Source organism: Rhinatrema bivittatum, chromosome 2 (assembly GCF_901001135.1).
Source record: "Rhinatrema bivittatum chromosome 2, aRhiBiv1.1, whole genome shotgun sequence".
Taxonomy (NCBI): Eukaryota; Metazoa; Chordata; class Amphibia; order Gymnophiona; family Rhinatrematidae; genus Rhinatrema; species Rhinatrema bivittatum.
In genome coordinates this window covers 56753399-56775077 of record NC_042616.1, presented here as the reverse complement: position 1 = coordinate 56775077, position 21679 = coordinate 56753399, and the positions used below count along the sequence as shown (strand labels likewise).

General features: G+C 49.5%; 1 protein-coding gene across 2 annotated transcripts in view; it reads right to left on the bottom strand.

Annotated features, from left to right (window-relative positions):
* Positions 1–15634: 15634 nt before the first annotated feature.
* Positions 15635–21679, bottom strand: part of ELP6 (elongator acetyltransferase complex subunit 6) — a 65468-nt gene continuing 59423 nt past the window's right edge. For both annotated transcript variants that reach the window (XM_029588195.1, XM_029588192.1), the window contains one exon: positions 15635–16509. In XM_029588195.1, the coding sequence (XP_029444055.1) occupies positions 16381–16509 (129 nt within the window). In that variant the 3' untranslated portion in view covers positions 15635–16380. The remainder of the gene's footprint in view (positions 16510–21679) is intronic.

Sequence of the window (21679 nt, the reverse complement as noted above, 5' to 3'; positions counted from 1 at the left end):
ATGAGAAACTATGCTGGAGTGCAATAGATGCATAATGGGTTGACAGCTTTCAGGAGAAACTTTATAACCCTAAGGAATTGCGAGCATGAGTCGAAGGAGACTAGGTCCTAGTTCGAACTGGGATAAGAATCAGGGACGAAAGCAATGAAACCACTTAGGTCCATTGAGTATAGAATGTCACTGAATATAACCCATAGCAGTTTTGAATTATGAGAAAAATGCATAGTGGGAAGAAACCCCATAGCCCAACCATGAAAAGTTGAAAGGTTGAGGTTATGGAAAATATGCGCAGGGACATATAACAATGTATCAGAATGTCTGTGCGCATGCTGGACAAGAGGGTCTTAAGACTGTGGTGTCCAGAAGTGTTACAGAAGGGATTTATGGCAGTGACAGTAATCCCAGTTAGTAAATGTATAGTGAGTCCTGAAAAAGTGAGAGCTCCTTGCATGTACTGAAAGGAAAGTGAATGATGTTACACTCCGCAGAGAAAACAGCATTCACCAACAGTGATGCAAGAGACAGTTCACTTACCGAAGCTGGTGCCGGCGGCAGAGCTTGGGGTTGTAATGTTGACTCACCATAAAGCACATAGAAACATTAAAATAATGTACTTACTGCAGTATGGAGTGATGGTAACCAAAGATACCATTGTACCTGTGACGTCTAAAGAAAGTTGGATTTTCTTAGGTCCAGGATGTGCGGAGAGTAACTATTTTCTGTTAAAAGAAAGAATAGTGCAATTAAAACTCCCCAACCCCCCTCTGCACTTCGTAGCGCCTGGGGGAGTGTACCGGGACTTTGGAACAAGGTGGGGTGGCCGCTCTGATATCTGACCAGATGGGAGACCAGGAGGTGTCCCAATGGAGGATATCATGTAGGCTCCTGCAGGTGTGTGAGCGGTAAGTGGTACCCGCATTTCTGTATGCTGTACAAGGAGACACTGAGACCTGTGGCCAGGCCTCAAGGTGGACTTGTACATGGGGCAATGGTTGCTGAATCTCATGTTTAGCAGATCAGCCAATGCAGCTGGACCCTGGTTGGGAGGGAACCAAGAGTCAGAGCATTGGTCGGCACAGGGACTTGTTACTGACAAGAGAAGAAGCCCTGCTGCAATCCCAAGAAGATAGAGGGGTTCTCCTGATATTGTGGCTAACATAGCTAACATAGTGATATGTGACACTAATACAGTTCTAAAAGGCACATGACCCAGAACTTTTCGAACCACGGTCTGAATGGAGAACACAACTCTATGGGAATGCCGCCGAAGCGGGTACTTACCATCCGACGTGGATCGCCGCAAGACGAGCCGGTGAAGATTGTTGACCCCGACGGTCTCCGGAGTCCTCGAGGGTAAGGCCGGGGACGTAAACGTCCATCTCGCTCTGAAACCCGGTATGGTGGCACAGGTACAGAGGAGACAGGCCAGGCGTGAGTGGCGTTTAGACTGCTAAGTGTAACAGATGGCCATAGTCCCACACCACTTGACGGTGGGGCACGCCAGGAACAGAGGAGCCCTAACGGAACTCATGTTCCCTTCCCTCATCACAGCGGCTCGATGTGTCGTGACGCCAATGCAGAAGCTGTCGGACCTGGATCCGGAAGTTCTGGATCACCAAGGACTGCCAAAACTGTAGGAACAGTGCTGATGGCAGTGGTGATGTCGCTCTGCCCGAGCGTTGTCCAGCCTGGAGAAGGATGGCACCGATGTGCTGGATGGCGTCAGCGGGGGACAATCACGATGTCGGCGATGATGGGTGCCACGGTGCTCGGCCCGGTCTTTCCCCAGCGCCGAGATGGAAGCCCTCGTCGTCCTGGAAGGCGATCGATGACGAACTGTCAGCACGCCTGCTCTGCTCCTGACACAATGGAGTGTCTTAAGCTAATACGGGGCTTAAAAAAGAACCCAAAGCGTGGAGCAATGTGAGGAGGCGAGGGTATTATGTGGCGGTGCTATGTCGGTATTGACGATATTGAAGGCAACCTAAGGGGCTTCGAGGATATCATCAAAATGGGTATGAAAAATCGTCGATGACTGGCCAGGAGAATGATGACAGTGACGGGCACTGACAGCAGTGGCATAGGTATCTTTGAAACGATGTGGAATCGAATAATCGAAAAACATTGCCGTTATTGAAAAAGATACCGGCATCGACTGAGTCGAAGTCGAATCAATAGGGCGTCAAGGACACCGAAGGAAAACGGAGGTGTCGAGGGCATCGATGCATGGAGGCGGGCATTTATGCCGTTTGTGGCATGGCCACGGGCATCAACTATAGGGCCACAGACGTTGACGGTATCGATTTGGACAGACTCAGATTTCCAAGTGTACATGGCATCGGTGCCCCAGACACGTGTGTCGGTGGCATCGATATGGACACGTATGGAATCGATGGCATGGATCTCCCAGTCGATGAATTCCATCCTGGCATCAACGCCAGTCCTGGAATCGGCATGGGCATCGATGCCAGCCATAAGGCTGGCATTGGCATCAACGCCCATCCACGGAATCGAGCCGGCATGGATACCCACCGATGGGACCCACCTGGGCATCGAATTTCACCGATGGGAGCAGCCTGGCATCGACTGCCCTCGATGGATGCATTCTAACATAGATGCCCATGGATGAAACACCTGGGCATCGGTGTCCATCGATGCAAAAGGACCCGGCACCGATGCCATCGACGGACGGCCATCCGGCACCAATGCCATCGACGGACAAGCCATCCGGCACCGATGTCCATCAATGGGGACCATCCGGCACCGATGTCCACCGATGGGGACCATCCGGCATCGATGCCCACCGATGGGGACCATCCGGCATCGATGCCCACCGACGAATCGATGTGGCACCGATGCCCACCGATGGAAAAGGGCTGGACATCGGTGGGGAGGATGGGGCATCGATGGCATCCCCAAAAGGGGGGGTGGCATCGATGAAGTGACCCTGGGATCGTTAAAAAGTGTCTCGGGCAGCGGTGGCGGCGACCCGAGTATGCATGGCAGTGACTAACAGCGTGTGCGTCAATGGCATGCATCCGGGTAGGGACGGCACCGAGGAAGCCCAAGGAAAAAAAACAGTGCGTAGGAGGAAAAAGCCTGGTAGCACTGAAAAGCAAAAAACATGGATAAAGGCATCAGGGCACCGTGGGGGGAGGGGCGCTGATGACATATAAAAGCCCAGGGCGGTTCAGGAGGGTCCCGGTGTAGCGATAGGGTATCGACTGCGTGAGGGTACCAGGGAACGAAGGACTTGAAGCTACAGAAGTCCTAAAGTTAAGGAAAAAATCCCTACCCCACTAGCATAAGCAAGCAGAGTGTCACAGAGATACTCGCAAGCTGTTTAAAGCTAACTGAAAAATGGGGGAAGGGAAGGCTTCAGTCAGTTAACAGCCTTAAGATAGTGACAGGAACCGACCGAAAAATAAGAATTAGTACTCACCGAGCGTCGTAAAAACGTACGCGGAGGGAGACCTGTGCAGGGAAAAGTGTTTTTTGAAGTGAAAAGTTAAGTGTTTCCATGAGGTAATTAGTTAAAAAATCCTCACAGAGCTCCAACCGCTATGCTGACTGCAGAGCAGAAAAAAGAAGACTGAGGGAGACACCTGTGGCTCACAGGGATAATTGCAGGCTGGGCATGCTCAGTGCACCCAGTGTGCCAGTGTCAGTCAAAGCTTGTTGAAACTTTGACAGAAAAGTTTTCCGTACAGGGCTCCATCCTCGATGTCACCCATTTGTGAGGACTACCATCCTGCTTGTCCTGTGAGAACGGAGGTGCGCTACTGTCGTTGCCATGGCTCTTACTGAATGCGCTTTCATGTGTCCCTGTAGCGGAAGGCCTGATTGTTGGTAGCAGAAAGTGGACAGGGTCTGCTTGCCCACCGGAACTCCCAGTTTGGTTTTATCGAAGGAGAGAAACAGTTGGGTGGACTTCCTATGGGCTGCAGTGCGATCCAAATAAAAAGCAAGCGCATGTTTACAGTCCAAGGAATGCAGGGCCCACTCACCTGGGTGTGAGTGAGATTTTGCAAAAAAAAAAAAAAAGTGGGTAGTATTATGGATTGATTTAAGTGGAAATCAGATTCTACCTTTGGCAAAAATTTAGGGCGAGTGCAGAGTACTATACGATTGTGGAGAAATTTTGTGTAAGGTGGGTATGTTACCAGCGCCTGTAGCTCACTGACTCTGCGAGCCAATGTTAAAGCAAGTAGGAAGAGCACTTTCCAAGTGAGATGACATAGCTCACAGAAGTGCAAAGGCTCGAATGGCGGTCACATGAGCCGTGCTAGTACCACAAAGAAATCCCATGCCGGAACCGGAGGACGCAGTGGAGGCTTCAGTTGGAGTAAGCCTCTCATAAAGCGCTCTACGAGGGGTTGCGCCAAGATCGGGGCATCTCCTACACCTTTGTGGTAAGCGGCTATGGCGCTGACATGCACTCAGATGGAGGAAGTTTGTAGGCCAGACTCCGAGAGGTACCAGAGGTAGTCCAGGAACCTTGGTGTGGGGCAGGAAAAGGGATCTATTTCTTTGTCGTGCACCACAAGGAAAGTCTTTTCCATTTGGAATGATAAGATTTCCTAGTAGAAGGCTTTCATGAAGCTACGAGGACCTGTGACACATTTTCGGAAAGGTTAAGGGATTGTAGTGTCAACCTTTCAACATCCATACTGTCAAGGGCAGGGAGTGGAGGTTTGGATGATGCAATAGTCCGTTGTTCTGCATTATCAAGAGTTGGATCTGTGCCCAGGCGAATTGGTTGCTGGAATGAGAGGTCGCGAAGGATTGGAAACCAAACCTGACGCGACCAGTAAGGGGCTATGAGGATCACTGAGCCCCAGTCTTGTCTTAACTTCACGAGAGTCTTGCCGATGAGTGGAAGTGGAGGGTAGGCATATAGAAGACCCTTTGCCCACGAGTGGGCGAAGGTATCCCTCGGTGGTGTCTTGCGGCTGTGGTGTAGAGAGTAGAAGTTGTCCACTTTGCAGTTGTGAATTGATGTGATGTCTATGTGCGGGCGGCCCACTGGTGGAAAATTCATTTCACTACAGTGGGATCCAGGGACCATTCGTAGCAAAGAAAGGCTGAGATTGTCTGCCTTGGACTGATGCTTTTCAATATATATATAAATGATCTGGAAAGGAATACGATGAGTGAGGTTATCAAATAAATGATCTGGAAAGGAATACTGAGTGAGGTTATCAAATAAATGATCTGGAAAGGAATACGATGAGTGAGGTTATCAAATTTGCGGATAATACAAAATTATTCAGAGTAGTTAAATCACAAGCAGACTGTGATACATTACAGGAGGACCTTGCAAGACTGGAAGATTGGGCATCCAAATGGCAGATGAAATTTAATGTGGACAAGTGCAAGGTGTTGCATATAGGGAAAAATAACCCTTGCTATAGTTACACGATGTTAGGTTCTATATTAGGAGCTACCACCCAAGAAAAAGATCTAGGCATCATAGTGGATAATACTTTCAAATCGTCGGCTCAGTGTGCTGCAGCAGTCAAAAAAGCAAACAGAATGTTAGGAATTAGGAAGGGAATGGTTAATAAAACGAAAAATGTCATAATGCCTCTATAATGCTCCATGGTGAGACCACACCTTGAATACTGTGTACAATTCTGGTCGCCACATCTCAAAACAGATATAGTTGCAATGGAGAAGGTACAGAGAAGGGCAACCAAAATGATAAAGGAGATGGAACAGCTCCCCTATGAGGAAAGGCTGAAGAGGTTAGGGCTGTTCAGCTTGGAGAAGAGACGGCTGAGGGGGGATATGATAGAGGTCTTTAAGACAGTTTGACTATGCTGCGCTCGCCAAATCAATGCCAAAACCCTATGCATATTTTCCGAAGCCAGATGCCCAGGTACAAACCATGAATGGTCTTCGTGGATGAGAGAGGGAGCTACCATCCCCAACCGCGTAGCCAAAATCTTGGTGAGGATTTTTAAATCCCACGTTAATCAAATATAGTTGAGGCTAGATGGAGCTGGAGACTGAAGCTAATGCAAAGCAAGTCTATAATTGAAACTTGACTGGTTCAGGAACAATGGCAAGATACTGGGACAGGACAAGACAAAGATTAGACCAGACAGATAATACAAAAGGCTAGTAAAGCCTTCGAGCAATACTAGAACAGAAGGCTTAGGAAAGCCAAAGAGCAATACTGCTGTATTAATCAAGTTGACTTAGAAAATAGCCACTGCTACTACTAGCATTAGTAGTGTGAGATATACTTAGTTTTTGGATTCTTGCCTGGTACTTGTAGCCTGGATTGGCCACTGTTGGAAACAGGATGCTGGGCTTGATGGACCCATGGTCTGACCCAGTATGGCAATTTCTTATGTTCTTATGTTTAAGATCATGAGAGGTCTTGAATGAGTAGATGTGACTTGGTTATTTACACTTTCGAATAATAGAAGGACTAGGGGGCATTCCATGAAGTTAGCAAGTAGCATATTTAAGATTAAATCGGAGAAAGTTCTTTTTCACTCAACGCACAATAAAGCTCTGGAATTTGTTGCCAGAGGATGTGGTTAGTGCAGTTAGTGGAAATGGGTTCAAAAAAGGTTTGAATAAGTTCTTGGAGGAGAATTCCATTAACGGCTACTAATCAAGTTTACTTGGGGAATAGCCACTGCTATTAATTGCATCAGTAGCATGGGATCTTCTTAGTGTTTGGATAATTGCCAGGTTCTTGTGGCCTGGTTTGGCCTCTGTTGGAAACAGGATGCTGGACTTGATGGACCCTTGGTCTGACCCAGCATGGCAATTTCTTATGTTCTTATGTCCATGCTTGCCAGGTAGGTTGCTCTCAGTAGCACGGAATGTGAGAGCCCAGGCCCAGATCTGCGCCGCCTCTTGGCATAGCAGGTAAGAGCCTGTGCCCCCTTGCTTGTTGAGGTACCACATCGCTACCTGGTTGTCTGTTTGAATTAGGATTACCTTGTTGGATAGGCAATCCTGGAAAGTGAATAGGGCATATCGTATTGCTCTGAGCTCCAGAAAATGTATCTGGTGCTTTGATTCCGCTGTGGTCCAGGTTCCCTGGGTTTGCAGGTTGTTGACATGGGCTCCCAACAGAGGTTGGAGGCATCTGTTGTCAGTGTAATCTGAGGTTCTGGAGACTGAAAGGGTAGTCCTATCTGAAGATTGGACTCCTGTACCCACCAAGCTAGTGAGAGACGAAGCTGGCTGGTGCCGTGGACAATGTGGGACATATGTTGATATGATTGGGACTACTGGGACTTTGCTCGGTCCTTTGGGAGGAAAGTTTTGGCTTGTATAGTGTTTAAATCCACTCTGATGAAGGAGAGGGTATGTGATGGAGTCAGATTTGACTTGGGATAGTTTATGAGAAACCCCAAGGATTGTAGCAACTATACAGTGAGATGGAGGGATTGAAGTACTACTTCCTTGGATGGACCTCCGAGTAGCCAATCGTCTAGATATGGATGCTTTTCTATCTTAGGTAAGCCGCTACTACTGCCAATTTCGTAAACACATAGGGTGCTGACGCTAGGCCGAACGGTAGCACTCTGTATTGGAAATGCCGGTGACCGACTAACAATCTGAAGTATTTGCTATTCGGAGGGGTTATGGCTATATGGGCAAATACCTCCTGAAGATCTAGAGAGCAAAGCCAATCTCACTTTTGTAGGAGAGGGAGCATGGAGCCCAAGGTTACCATCCTGAACTTTTCCTTGCAAGGATGTTTGTTTAGGGCACGAAGATCCAATATAGGACAAATGCCGCCTGACTTTTTTGGAATTAGAAAATAATCGGGAGTAGAACCCTTTTCCACGCTGCAGTCGGGGAACCAGTTCTATAGCATTGGACTGCAGGAGGATTGATAGCTCCTCCTCGAGAAGTGGACAATGGTCAGTTAAACTCCAGACCGGATGAGGTGGAGAGTCCGGTGGTAGCGTGAGGAAATTTAGATGGTAACTGTGGGCAACCTCAGAAAGGACCCATTGGTCCATTGAAATTGTGTGCCATATGTTGCCAAAGTGGCAAAAGCGGCCTCCCACAGGACATATTGCTGGAAGAGAGGAGGTGCAGGATAAATATGATACAGACCTTCAGATACCTGAAAGGCTTTAATGATGCACAAACTTCAAACTTTTTCCATTGGAAACAGCAGAACTAGAGTTCACAAAATGAAACTCCAAGGGGGAAGACTAAGAACCAACATAATGGAGAAATTACTTACCTGATAATTTCATTTTCCTTAAAGTAGACAGATGGACTTAGGACCAATGGTTATAGTGTACTCCTGCTAGCACTTGGAGACGGATCAGATTTCAATCTGACGTCAGCCCCTAGTACATATACCCCTGCAGGAAGTGCAGATCCTCAGTATTCTCCTCGAAAAGCATTGTGGATATATGTGTGACTGACTGATTGATTAATTTAATAATTTAACTTAATAATTTGATTAACTTGAATAACTTCATAACTTAGTTAAACATTAAAACTTGATTAACTTGAACTGATTGACTATAGCTGGAGACCGCCAGTGTCCTCAACCAGAAAGCGTCGACACCCGCTAGGGTGGATGCCCTAGGTAAAATGAAAACGTGGCTTACCCTTGAATCATTTGAAAGACCATGCATACCGGCAGCCAAGGGTGGGATGCTGAATCCATCTGTCTATACTAAGGAAAACGAAATTATCAGGTAAGTAATTTCTCCATTTCCTAGCGTGTAGCAGATGGACTCAGGACCAAAGGGATATATAAAAGCTACTCCCGAACTGGGTGGGAGGCTGCCCGTGACCCACTTAGTACTGCCCTTGCAAATGCCGTGTCCTCCCGAGCCTGAACATCCAGACGGTAGAATATGGAGAAGGTATGGATGGAGGACCATGTTGCCGCCCTGCAGATCTCGGCGGGTGACAGCATTCTAGTTTCTGCTCAGGATACTGCCTGGGCTCTGGTAGAATGGGCCTTGACTTGTAGAGGCGGTGGCTTGCCTGGTTCTATGTAGGCCGCCTTGATAACTTCCTTGATCCAGCGGGCTATGGTTGCCCGCGAGGCCGTTTCCCCTTATCTCTTTCCGCTGAGAAGGACGAAAAGGTGGTCCATTTTTCGTACGGGTTCCGACATTTCCAGGTATCTGAATAGGAGTCTGCCGATGTTGAGGTCGCGTAGACTATGGGCTTCTTCCGAATTCTTCAAGCCATCCGCCGCTGGTAGCGAGATGGTCTGGTTAAGGTGGAAGTGTGAGACCATTTTGGGGAGGAAGGAGGGAACCGTGCGTAGGTGGATGGATCCCGGGGTGAGCCTGAAGAACGGCTCATGGCAGGACAGTGCTTGTAGTTCCAAAATGCGGCAGGCTGAACAAACTGCCAGCAAAAACACCATCTTTAAGGTTAACAGGCGGAGGGACAGGCCTCTGAGGGGTTCCCGCTAGGAAATCCAAAACGAGATTGAAATTCTACAGAGGTACTGGCCACTTTAGTGGTGGGCGAATGTGTTTGACTCTTTTCAGGAAGCGTGACACGTCCGAGTGAGAAGCTATGCTGTCGCCCTCGCTCTTGGAGCTGTAGCATGACAATGTGGCCACCTGTACCTTGATGGGAGTTGAGGGACAGTCCCTTCTATAGTCCGTTCTGTAAGAATTCCAGGATCACGGAACTTTAAATGAGCATGGCTTGATGTCGTGGTCTTCGCACCAGGCTTCAAATACTCTCCAAATCCTTATGTACGTTAACGATGTGGAGAACTTGCGTGCTTGGAAGAGGGTGTCGATTACAGCCCCTGAGTATCCGCTCTCTCTCAGGCAGGCCCTCTCAATGGCCAGACCATAAGAGAGAATTGAGCTGGGTCCTCGTGGAGGATCGGACCTTGTTGTAGCAGGTCCCTGTGTGGAGGCAGGGGTAGGGGGTTCCCTGCCAGCAGTCTTCTCATGTCTGCGTACCACGGTCTTCTTGGCCAATCCGGAGCCACCAGAAGAACTAGCCCCCTGTGTAGCTGTATCTTGTGAATGATTGCGCCCAATAGGGGCCACGGCGGGAAGGCGTATAGTAGGGTCCCTGGTGGCCAGGTCTGTACCAGGGCATCGATCCCTTGGGATTGCGGTTCCCGCCTGCGGCTGAAGTATCTGGGTACTTGGGCGTTGGATCTGTTTGCCAGAAGGTCCATGTCCGGTGTCCCCCACCGATTCACTATCATTTGGAAGGCTGCGGATGACAGCTTCCATTCTCCTGGGTCTAGACTTTCCCTGCTGAGGTAGTCCGCTGTGATGTTGTCTTTCCCGGCGATGTGGACAGCGGAGATCTCCTGGAGATTTGCTTCCACCCACGCCATCAGGGGGTCTATTTCTAGGGACACCTGTTGGCTCCTGGTTCCCCCCTGTCGGTTGATGTAGGCCACTGTTGTGGCGTTGTCAGACATTACTCTGACCGCTTTGTCTCGAAGTCTGTGAGCAAACCGCAGACAGGCTAGTCTGACTGCCCGCGCTTCTAGGCGATTGATGTTCCATCCCGCCTCTTCTGCGTTCCACTGCCCTTGGGCGGTTAACTCCTCGCAGTGTGCTCCCCATCCTCGTAGACTGGCATCTGTGATGAGTAGGGTCCAGGTTGGGGAGGATAGTCTTGATCCCCGGCTCATTTGGCTGGCCTGCAGCCACCACCCTAGCTGGGTCCGGACTCTGCCCGGGAGTGATAGACGTTTGGTGTAGTTCTGGGACCGTGGGCTCCACCGTGATTGGAGTGAGCGCTGTAGGGGCCTCATGTGGGCTCGCGCCCATGGCACAACTTCCAGTGTGGATGCCATCAGCCCGAGGACTTGCAGGTAATCCCATGCTGTGGGACGAGGATCGTTCAAGCAAGGTATGTAGCCGGTTCCACAGTTTTAATCTCCTTGTGGGGGTCAGGCTGACCTTGTCTTCTTTAGAGTAGAATGTGACTCCTAGGTATTCCAACGACTGTGAGGGCTGTAGGAAACTTTTGTTTGTATTGACCACCCATCCTAGGCTCTCCAGTAGAGTTATGACTCTGCTGGTTGCTTGGTGGCTTTCCTCCGGTGACTTTGCCCTGATCAGCCAATCGTCTAGGTAAGGGTGAACAAGGATTCCTTCCTTCCTCAGTGTTGCCGCCACCACTACTATTACCTTGGTAAACGTCTGGGGTGCTGTGGCTAACCCGAAGGATAGTGCCCGGAACTGGTAGTGACGGTCCAGGACTTTGAAGCGTAGGTAGCGCTGGTGTTCCTGATGAATTGGGATGTGTAGGTAGGCCTCCGAAAGATCCAGGGATGTGAGAAACTCTCCTGGTTGTATCACCCTTATTACGGATCATAGGGTTTCCATGCGGAAGCGAGGAATCCTGAGGTGGCGGTTGACCAACTTGAGGTCCAGGATGGGCCTGAATGTTCCCTCTTTCTTGGGGACAATAAAATAAATGGAATAATGTCCAGTATTTATTTCTTGTGGAGGCACTGGGGTTATGGCCTCGAGGGCCAGTAGTCTGGACAGTGTAGCTTCCACTGCCGCCCTCTTGAAGAGGTTCTGGAAGGGAGACTCCACAAACTTGTCCGGAGGGGTTTGTAGAAAATCCAGGTAGTACCCCTCCCGAATGATGGCTAGGACCCACTTGTCCAAAGTTATCTCGACCCATCTGCGGTAGAATAGAGCTAATCTGCCCCCTATGGCTTCTTCCCTTGGACAGGTCGGCTGAATCTCATTGTGGGGTGCGGCTGGGGCCTGTACCCGAGCTGGTTCCCCTCTTGTTGTGCTTGTTCCGAAAGGACTGGTTCCTGCCCATACGGCGGGGCACTTGTTAGTTGCTCCTGTAAGGATTGAAGCACTGTGAACTTCTGCCCCTGGAGGACCTGGGGAAGGGTCGCTGATTTCTCTTCGTCTTATCCTCCGGCAGGCGCAGCAATGGGGACTCGCCCCATTTGTCGGCCAATTTCTCTAGTTCGCTGCCAAACAGGAGGGATCCTTTGAAGGGCAGCCTTGTAAGGCATATTTTGGAAGATGCGTCAGCCGACCAGCTTCGGAGCCAGAGTTGCCTCCTGGCCGCCACCGCAGATGACACTCCTCTGGCTGCTGTGCGCACTAGGTCGGAGGCAGCGTCCACGAGGAATGATACTGCTGGTTCCATGACTTCGCCCAGGGTGTTGTTCCTGGTTTGGGATAAGCAGGCACGTGTCACCACGGTGCAGCAGGCCGCAATTTGTAGAGACATAGCGGCTACATCAAATACTGTTTGAGGATGGATTCCAGACGCCGGTCATGTGCATCCTTGAGCGCTGCTCCTCCCTCCACTGGGATAGTAGTGCACTTGGAGACCGCGCAGACCATGGCATCAACTCTTGGGCATGCAAGAAGATTTTTGGTTGCTGGGTCCAGGAGGTACATGGCTGCCAAAGCCTGTGCCCCTTTGAATGTGGACTCCGGAGCATTCCATTCCAAGTCAATTAGCTGTTGTGCAGCTTGTAACAGGGGGAAATGGCGGGAGGTCTGGCAAAGGCCCTCCAGCAGGGGATTCGGCTTAGGTTCCCCCGAAGTACCTGGGCCGGGGATAGTGAGCTCCATCAGGTTGACCAAGTAGAAGAAGCGTCTCATGGTTCGGTGAGGCTCTGTCCCAGGGGGGAGCTCCCCCTCTTCTAGGGGTTCGGCTTCCTCTCCAGAGATGTCCGTGTCCCCATAGGTGGGGCTTCTGGGTAGTGGAAGCCTGTGCCTAGGTCTTGAAGGACCTGGGGCATAAGGGGCCTCCGGTGAAGCATGTGGCTGATCAGCCAGAGGTTCAGTTTGCATTTGAACAAAGGCATGAACCCCTTTGAAGAATTCCACCCATGAGATAGACGCTAGATCCAAGTTGAGGGGCGCTGGGTCCCTGGGGGTCCCCGTCTGTGGGGATGTCCCACTGGGATTTGCTAGGTCCGGGGTGCCCCCTGAAGAGCTAGTACTGGGTCCTGGGTGGGACTGGCCCTGAACTGGATCTCCCAGGACCTCCTCACACTAAGTGCACAAGGCATCAGCCTCCTCGCTTTGTGTGGCTCTGATGTGGCATGCTGGGCAGAGGCCTTGAGCCTTTATCCCTGTTTCTGGTGGTGCCATGACTGACGGCGCGTAGACTCTTATGCGCTCCGGTGCGCCTAAGATGTGTGTGTGAGTTGTGCTCGCAGCTGTGTGTCCAGGCCGTAGATATGCGCACAGCTCAGTAGGTGTGCAGGGCAAGCGTATTCTTGTGCGCCTGGCCCTTGTACCTGTAAGTCTATGCGCACATGTGCTTTGTGCACCTAGCTCGGTTTTGTGCGCTCGGGCCGAACGGCAAACGGAGCGGCGAGTAGGGCCAAGATGGCAACGGCGAGCACACGGGCAATATGGCGACCCCCTCGGAGGGTCTCCATGTGGGTAGACCCTTGGAAATAGCCAGGGCCTGGCCCTGCTAGGGCGGATCAACCCGGTGGCACTGGTCCCGGCCGGTGACCTGACCTCCTCCTCGATCCACGGAGACCGGATTCAAGCAGAAGATTTCTACCTTACCTTGTCTTCGGCGCTTCCCGGTTTTGTCCTGGGCGGTCTCCGGCTGCGGGGGGGAGAGGGCAAATATCTTCACCGCCGCACTCGAGGGTGCACCCGCTGCCTCTCAGCCGCACCTGAGGATAAGGGGGCTAGGTCCTTGCTGCGATTCGGCCACCGGACCAAAGCTCACCTCCGAAGGACCACGGAAATCATGTCGGGAATCTCAACTGGGGGAGGGACCCGAGGGTATCACCGCAGGAGAGCGGGGCTCGTCTTCAGGTAGGTTTCTCCTTTGGTTTTCTTCTTGAATTTGGTTCTAACGCTGTGAGAGCATGCAGATAGTCCCTACCTGCTATGGAGACGGAAAATACTGAAGAGCTGCACTTCCTGCAGGGGTATATGTACTAGGGGCTGACGTCAGATTGAAATCTGATCAGTCTCCAACTGCTAGCAGGAGTACACTATACCCATTGGTCCTTAGTCCATCTGCTACACACGCTAGGAAAGGAAATATTTTTCACAGAAAGGGTGGTGGTGGATGCCTGGAATGCCCTTCCGGAAGAGGTGGTGAGGACGAAAACAGTAAGCAAATTCAAAAGGGCATGAAATAAACGCTATGGATCCCTAAAGGCTCGTGGATGATAATGAAGAACATGGTGCATGGGAGTAACCTACACGGAGCAGCAGCTAGTACCCTTAATAGAGGGCATGGGGGATTACTAACCTTAATCAATTAGCCTTGATACTTTTGATACAACTGCAACATCGCTCTCCGCTTTGACGGTGGGGGGGGGGGGGGGGGGGGAGGGAATAATGGAGTATTGGATTCTGACAACAGCCAATGCTGAGCCTTGACTTTTATATTCTGGATACTTATTTGCTGACATTAGGAATAAAGCACACGACTGCTTCTATGGCCAAGTCCAAAAGCAAAGCACATTCAATCAGCGTTGTCTGAATTATCAGGAAGGCTGCTCACCTGTAAAAATGTTGCTAGCAGTAATTTGTTATGGGTTGACAGTTGCTTAGTTTTGATTGTAAATATTACAACTCATAACATAAGGCTGGCGGGGGGGGGGGGGGGGGGTTAACCTGCATGGAGCAGCAGTTACTACCATGAGAAACTTGCTGGGCAGACTGGATGACCATTTGGTCCTTTTGTGCCATCAATACTATGTTGTTATGTAATCCTACTACAATACATGGGAACAATTTTCACAAGCTTGTCTAGGGGCAGGGTCCACAGCTACTTTAGTATTTATGCACCTTGTAGCTAATTTTCAAAAGAGAAACTACCCTGGTCATTAGCTACAAAGATATGTGAGTAGAAATACATCCCCATTCGTTGCCCCTACTATTTCTGTGAGAATAGGGCCAAAATACATCAGTAGATTTCAGAATTCAATTCTATGCATGTAGTTTGCACTGTCTGTAAGAAAACCTCTTTTTAACGCTACTAAAAGTACACACATACGTTTATTTGCTATGCAGGGTGCAAAACTGCCACATCAGGAGATCCAGCCACGTGACTATTACCCTGCTAGATCCCTTTGAAAGCTTCCCCCTAAATTTTCTGAAATTAGACTAAAAGTACATAGAGATGTATGGCACATCTTTCAAACACTTTTTTGCCCTAAACTTCGCAATTTACTGTATTTCATAATGGTATTTCAGTGCAAGGGGTTTAGGTGAAACAAAACTGTCATATACCTATATGAGAAATTCTGTATAATTTCAGAATCATAGCTTGTGGCAGGATTTTTTATTTTTTTTTTATTGCTCAGATGCTGTTTTACCTTTCCCTGGATTATCATGTGTTTAGAGAGCTAATAAGTAATCAGAAGCAGCCTGGGCTCAGTGGAACCTCTTTCAATCTAACCAACTATGTAACTATTCAGAATACTTTTAATTTAGCCTAACATGTGTTTAACTGCATTTAAATTAACAATGATACTAAATCCTTTTTACTAAATAAAAACTATGCATGGAACAATTCAAATTTTAAAAACTTTCCTAATCATGCAATGATTAAGACCAGCAAATTACAAAAGGTAGCATTACTGCCTGGAGTGTCCTCAGGGTGGCCTAGGTTCATTAATATGTGATACTTGCTCATAAACAGAAGGAAACAGCATGACTCCATCTCCAAGTTCCAGGAGAATTAATATTTATTAACTGTAGAGTACCCAGCAAGCCACATGGTTACAACGTCCCTGTCCCTAAGCAACTTGTAGCCTTCATTTGAGCACCAGGAGCTGAAGTTACTTGCTACAGATAGGGGAAATGAACGGAACAGATGTACCCAAATGTAACAGGTCTATTTTCTACATTACTAGTCTTTACTGCCAGACTAAAGATTAAAAAAAAAAAAAATGAACAGCATTAGGGTACAATGGATTTGATTCCCAGAGATCACTGGCTGCCTGCAGCTGGGGATGTTGACGTGAGCAGTCACAGCCTCCTTGCAACAGCCATACTTTATAGTTTGCTCAAGAGCATCCATTTACCAGGTGGGAACAGCGGTTTAGCTAGCCGACTGTCACAGCAACAGATGGACCAGATGAACTAGATGGATCAGTGAATAAGATTAGGGGTGGGGGGGGGGAAAAGAGAAAAAAATTTGCTTATTGGCTTCAAATGAAGGCTCGTAGCGCCTTACCCTAGTTAAGAGAGATGCCAATTGGTACCGGAAGTCCAAAGAAAGCAGCTGCAAGGCCCAATTTAAAAAAAAAAAACAACCCAAAAAACAAACTTTGAGCACATGGGCTTGTGCAGAAGAAACGTATGCAGCTGTGCATTGATGTTGTCTTCCACAGGAAGCAAACTCTGCACTAAGGTTCGCTGATGAGACAGTCATCATAAAATTGAAAAGTCAGTCCTAGGCAGCAGCTCACAGCACAGCAGCAGATGTTCCTCGTGCAAAAAAGGTGACATTTTTGTCTTGTATTTTATACTGGTAGTCTTTCACGACATCCTTCTCCCCTTTCATCCGACACGATCCCTTCCAGGTGATTCTTAACTGCAAAGGAACAAAAAATAATAGTAATATTTCCCAGCCTGAAACATCTTTAAGGTCACTGCTATTTCAGTAACCTGAACATCCAATCTGAATAAAAGTATTTTTTTTAAATGATTTGGCCGGAGTGCATTAAGATCCACAGAGTGGCACAGGATTCTGGCACCGAGAGCAGGGGCCGACAATATGCCTCGGGTTGTCCTAAGCATGCCCAAAATCTGTTCTAGTGATGGCTCCACCACCTCCACTAGTAGGCTATTTCACGTCTTGCTTCTTACAAGACTAAATTCTTAAGCCAATATCCAGGCTCTTCTGTGTCTTATTACAAAATGTTGTAATAATCCCCACAGCCATCAAGGCTAATGAGGCTACTGGTAAAGGCAGGGAGGAATAAGAAAAATCCTCTCCATGCTCACTGACATTAAGGTTTTAACCACAATCTTTTTTTTTTTTTTTTTTTTTTTGCAGGTCACTCCAGCCTTCTTGGAAGCCTGATGTTATTATACTACTTCTGTTTCAGCTGTAATAAGAAAATTTGGTTCTTACCTGATAATTTTCGTTCCTGTAGTACCAAGGATCAGTCCAGACTCCTGGGTTCATTCATCCATGCCAGCAGGTGGAGATAGAGAAAGTAAAACTGACACTGCTTTATATATATCCTGATACCCCCCTGCAGTTTCTCAGTATTAATCTGTACCAAAGGTAAATGAATGCAAACAAACCATCATGAAAAAATGCATTGAAATATAAACTTTGAGAACTTGACAAAACCAACTTTTGATAAATGTAATGTACAACAGTAAAGCGGATGACTGTCCATCCTCCTTAACCCCTGAGCGGGACTCTGGACTGATCCTTGGTACTACAGGAACGAAAATTATCAGGTAAGAACCAAATTTTCTTTTCCCTGTACGTACCGGTTCAGTCCAGACTCCTGAGATATACCAAAGCTTCCTAAACAGGGTGAGACCTGGGGAGACCCACTCTTAACACGCTTTCGCCAAAGGACCGAGAGTCCCGATCTGCCTCATCCAGTCGATAATGTCTTGCAAAAGTATGCAGCAACTTCCAAGTCACTGCTCTACAAATCTCTTGTGGCGATACCAAGTGAGCCTCTGCCCAAAAGGCCGACTGAGATCGGGTGGAATGAGCTCTTAAGCCCTCCGGTACTGGCTTACCTTTGAGAAAGTAAGCTGATCCAATAGCTTCCTTAAGCCACCTGGCAATGATGGTCTTGGAAGCTGGAAGCCCCTTCTTTGGACTGCTCCACAAAACAAAAAGATGGTCAGAGCATCGAAAACCGTGCGTGACCTTAAGATATCGAAGCAACGCACGACGGATGTCCAATAGCCAAAGCTCCTGAGCATTTGGTTCTGAATCAGACAAGTCCAAAAAAGGAAGATGCCACTTTCGGAACAGGATGGAACTGTTCGTAAGGATACACCCCCGTCCGATATCTTAAGAAAAGGATCATGACATGACAGAGCCTGTAACTCTGAAATTCGCCTTGCAGATCAATTGGCTACCAAGAAAACAACCTTCAAAGTCACATCCTTAAGTGTAGCCCTGCGTACGGGTTCAAAGGGAGCCTCACACAAACCTCGAAGAACCAGACTGAGGTTCCAAGGAGGACAAAGTCTCCTCACTGGTGGATGCAGATTCTTAACCCCTTGAATAAAACAGATCACATCAGGATGAGAGGACAAGCAATAGCCATCCAGGTTCCCCTTCAAAGAAATCAATGCCGCCACATGAACTCGAAGAGTTGAAAGCAAGGCCCTTGACCAAGCCGTCCTGTAAGAAAGATAACACGTGAGACACGGAAGCGCGCAAGGCCTGAATCCCCTTCACCACACACTAGGATTCAAAAACCTTCCATACTCGGATGTACGCTACTGAGGTGGACTTCCACCTAGATTGGAGGAGCATAGTAATCACCGGCTTTGGGTATCCCTTTGACCTTAAACGCCTCCTCTCAAAAGCCATGCCGCTAGACAAAAGCGATCTGCCCGATTGGAAAATACAGGACCCTGATGTTGTAGACCAGGGAGATGACTGAGCTGTAAGGGACCTTCGACCACTAGATTCAACAGATCTGCGAACCAAGGACGGCGTGGCCACGAGTACCACCTCCCCTGGGTGCCTCTCTATTTGCCGCAGGATCTCGCCCACTAGAGGCCAAGGAGGAAACACATACAGCAGAACTCCCCGTGGCCAGGGAAGGACCAGAGCACCTACGCCCTCGGTGCCGTAGTCTCTGCATCTGCTGAAAAATTGAGGAGCCTTTGCATTGTGATATGTCGCCATCAGGTCGATCCACGGACAGCCCCACTTCTCCCGAATGAGGTGCATCGCCACATCCGACAATTCCCTTTCCCCCGGATCCAGAAGTGTGCGACTGAGATAATCGACTTGTACATTCTCGACCTAAATGCTGTTCTGCCCACTGGATCAAGTCCTGAATTTCCAGCGACACCGCATGGCTTCGGGGTGCCTCCTTGTCTATGTAGGCTACAGTTGTCGCACTGACTGAGAGAACTTGTACTGACCGCCCTTGGAGTAAAGGCTGAAAGGCACTACCCTGGCTTCCAACCGATTGATAGACCAAGACGCCTCTACGCCAGACCAGGATCCTTGAGCCGCTTGACTCTGACAAACCGCTCCCCAACCCGAGAGACTTGCATCTGTGGTCAGAACCACCCAATCCAGAATCTCCAAGGATACCCTGCATAGGAGGCTGGGAGTGTGTAGCCACCATGACAGATTGTCCTTGGTCTCCAGAGGAAGAGAAACAGATTGGTGATACTGTGCCGACACAGGACTCCACTGGGCCAGAAGCGCTCTCTGAAGGGGACGCATATGAGCAAAGGCCCACGGCACCAGCTCCAAGATGGACATCATGGGCCCGAGGACCTGTAAAACACGCCAAGCCCTAGGAACTCTCAACAGTGCCAATCGCCGAATCTGCGATTGTAGCTTGCGGACCCTCTCATTCGTCAGAAAGACTCTGCCTTTGTTGGTGTCGAAGAACGCCCCAGATACTCCAGAGTCTGTGATGGTACCAGATGGCTCTTTGCCAAATTCACCACCCAGCCTAACAATCGCAAGGTCTGAAGTACCGTTTGTGCCGCTGTACGGCAACTGGCTTCCGATTTCGCCCGAATGAGCCAATCATCCAGGTAGGGATGAACAAGGACCCCCTGCCGATGTAACACTGCCACCACGACCACCATGATCTTGGTAAAGACCCGAGGTTCTGTGGCCAATCCGAACAGAAGTGCTGCCCCAATACCATAAACCGCGGGGTAGCGTTGATGGTCGAAGAAAATAGGGATGTGAAGATACGCTTCCGTCAGATCTGGGATGCCAGGAACTCCTGAATGCGCACAGCTGCCATTCCGAGCGTAGCGTCTCCATTCGAAAACAGGGAACCCTCAAAGTCACGTTCACACGTTTCAAATCGAGAATGGGGCGAAAGGTTCCCTCCTTCGGGACCACAAAGTAAATCGAATACCGTCCCGTTTGGAGTTCCTCCAGAGGTACCGGCACCATGACCCCCAACTGCTGCAACCTGCACAGAGTCTCCCGCACTGCCCTGCGCTTCTGCAGCGATCCGCAGGGGAAGACTAGGAACAGGTTGCGGACGGGCCGAGCAAATTCTAAGGCGTAACAGTCTTTTATCACACAGAGTACCCACCGATCCTGTGTGATCTTGGCCCACTCACTGTAAAACCACACTAGCCGACCTCCTACAAAAGGAACGGGGTAGTGGGCCGGCCTCCTTTCATTGAGCAGATTTGGGCCCGGAAGCAACGGTATTGCTGGCGGTTCTGAAGGGTCTACGGCCCCCTCGAAAAGGCTGACCCCAGGACTGACCTCCAGGGGAGAAAGATCTCTGTGCTGCCGCCCCCGCAGGGCACAAAGGACGAAACCTGCAAGTATCCCAAAAATGCTGCCGAGTGGGAAAATTGCGCCTACCCCTCGGCCTGTCCTCTGGCAAATGAGGCACCTTAGTGTCTGCCAACTGCTTCACAATCTGATCCAATTCCTCTCCAAAAAGGAGACGACACGTAAAGGGTAAGGATGCTAACTGGGACTTAGAAGAAACATCCGCGGACCAGTTACGAAGCCAGACCAGGTGGCGTGCCGACACCGCAACCCCCATAATACGGAAGGACGTCCAGACAACGTCGTACAATGCATCTGGTACAAATGCAATTGCTGATTCCAGCCGATCCGACTGAGCTACTTGTGCATCCGTGAGAGTTTGCTCCTCCTGGGATCGCTGCACCCAGCGTAAACAGGCCTCTGCATGAGGCTAGAATAAATAGCCGCGTGAATACTCCGAGCCGAGACCTAAAAAATCCTCGAGCTGAATCTCTCGCTTATGATCCTGAACGTCCTTCAGAGCCATAGCCCCCACAACTGGGATAGTTTTCTTCTTTGTAATGGCGGAGACTGCGGCGTCCATCTTGGGGAGGGCAAACAAGTCTAGGGTCTGTTCCAGCAAAGTTTACAGCTTAGCCATTGCCCTATAGACTCTCAAACCCACATCTGGAGTATTTCATTCCTGCTCCACCACCGTCTGAATGGACTCATGGTACGGAAAACCGACGGAGGGATGCCTCATGCGCCGCAAAACTGGATCTGCACCATCCTTGTGAGAGTCTTCCGGTGGAGACTGGAGCCCCAGCTCCTCCAAGACCTGAGGAAGGAGTGGCATCAGTTCGTCCCTGCGGAACAACCTGAGGATCTTGGGGTTATACCCCTCTGCCGCCGGCCCAGAATCCAAATAGTCATCCTGGTTGCTATCAACGGAGTCCGGATCCGCTGCCCTTGTACCGGGCAGTGATGTCCCTGGGCCGGCGAGATCTGCTTGTGGTGCCACTGTGGGCACATGCACCCCTCTTGCAGACGCAGCACTTCCTTGCGCCAGCACCTGCCTCCTCTGACCTGAAGTCGAGTCAGGCAGCAGTCCGGTCTGAGACAAGCCAGGTTCCGGTAGCAAAGGAGGGGAATGCTGACCCCTCCGCCAGGCGCACTCTCCTCGTACTGTGCTAAAAAAGCCTTGTGCATCAAAAGCACAAATTCAGGTAAAAAAGGGGCTAGAGCCCACCCACTATCAGCTGGAGGCAAAAAAGGGCCCTCCCGGGGACCTACTGGGTCCCCCGTC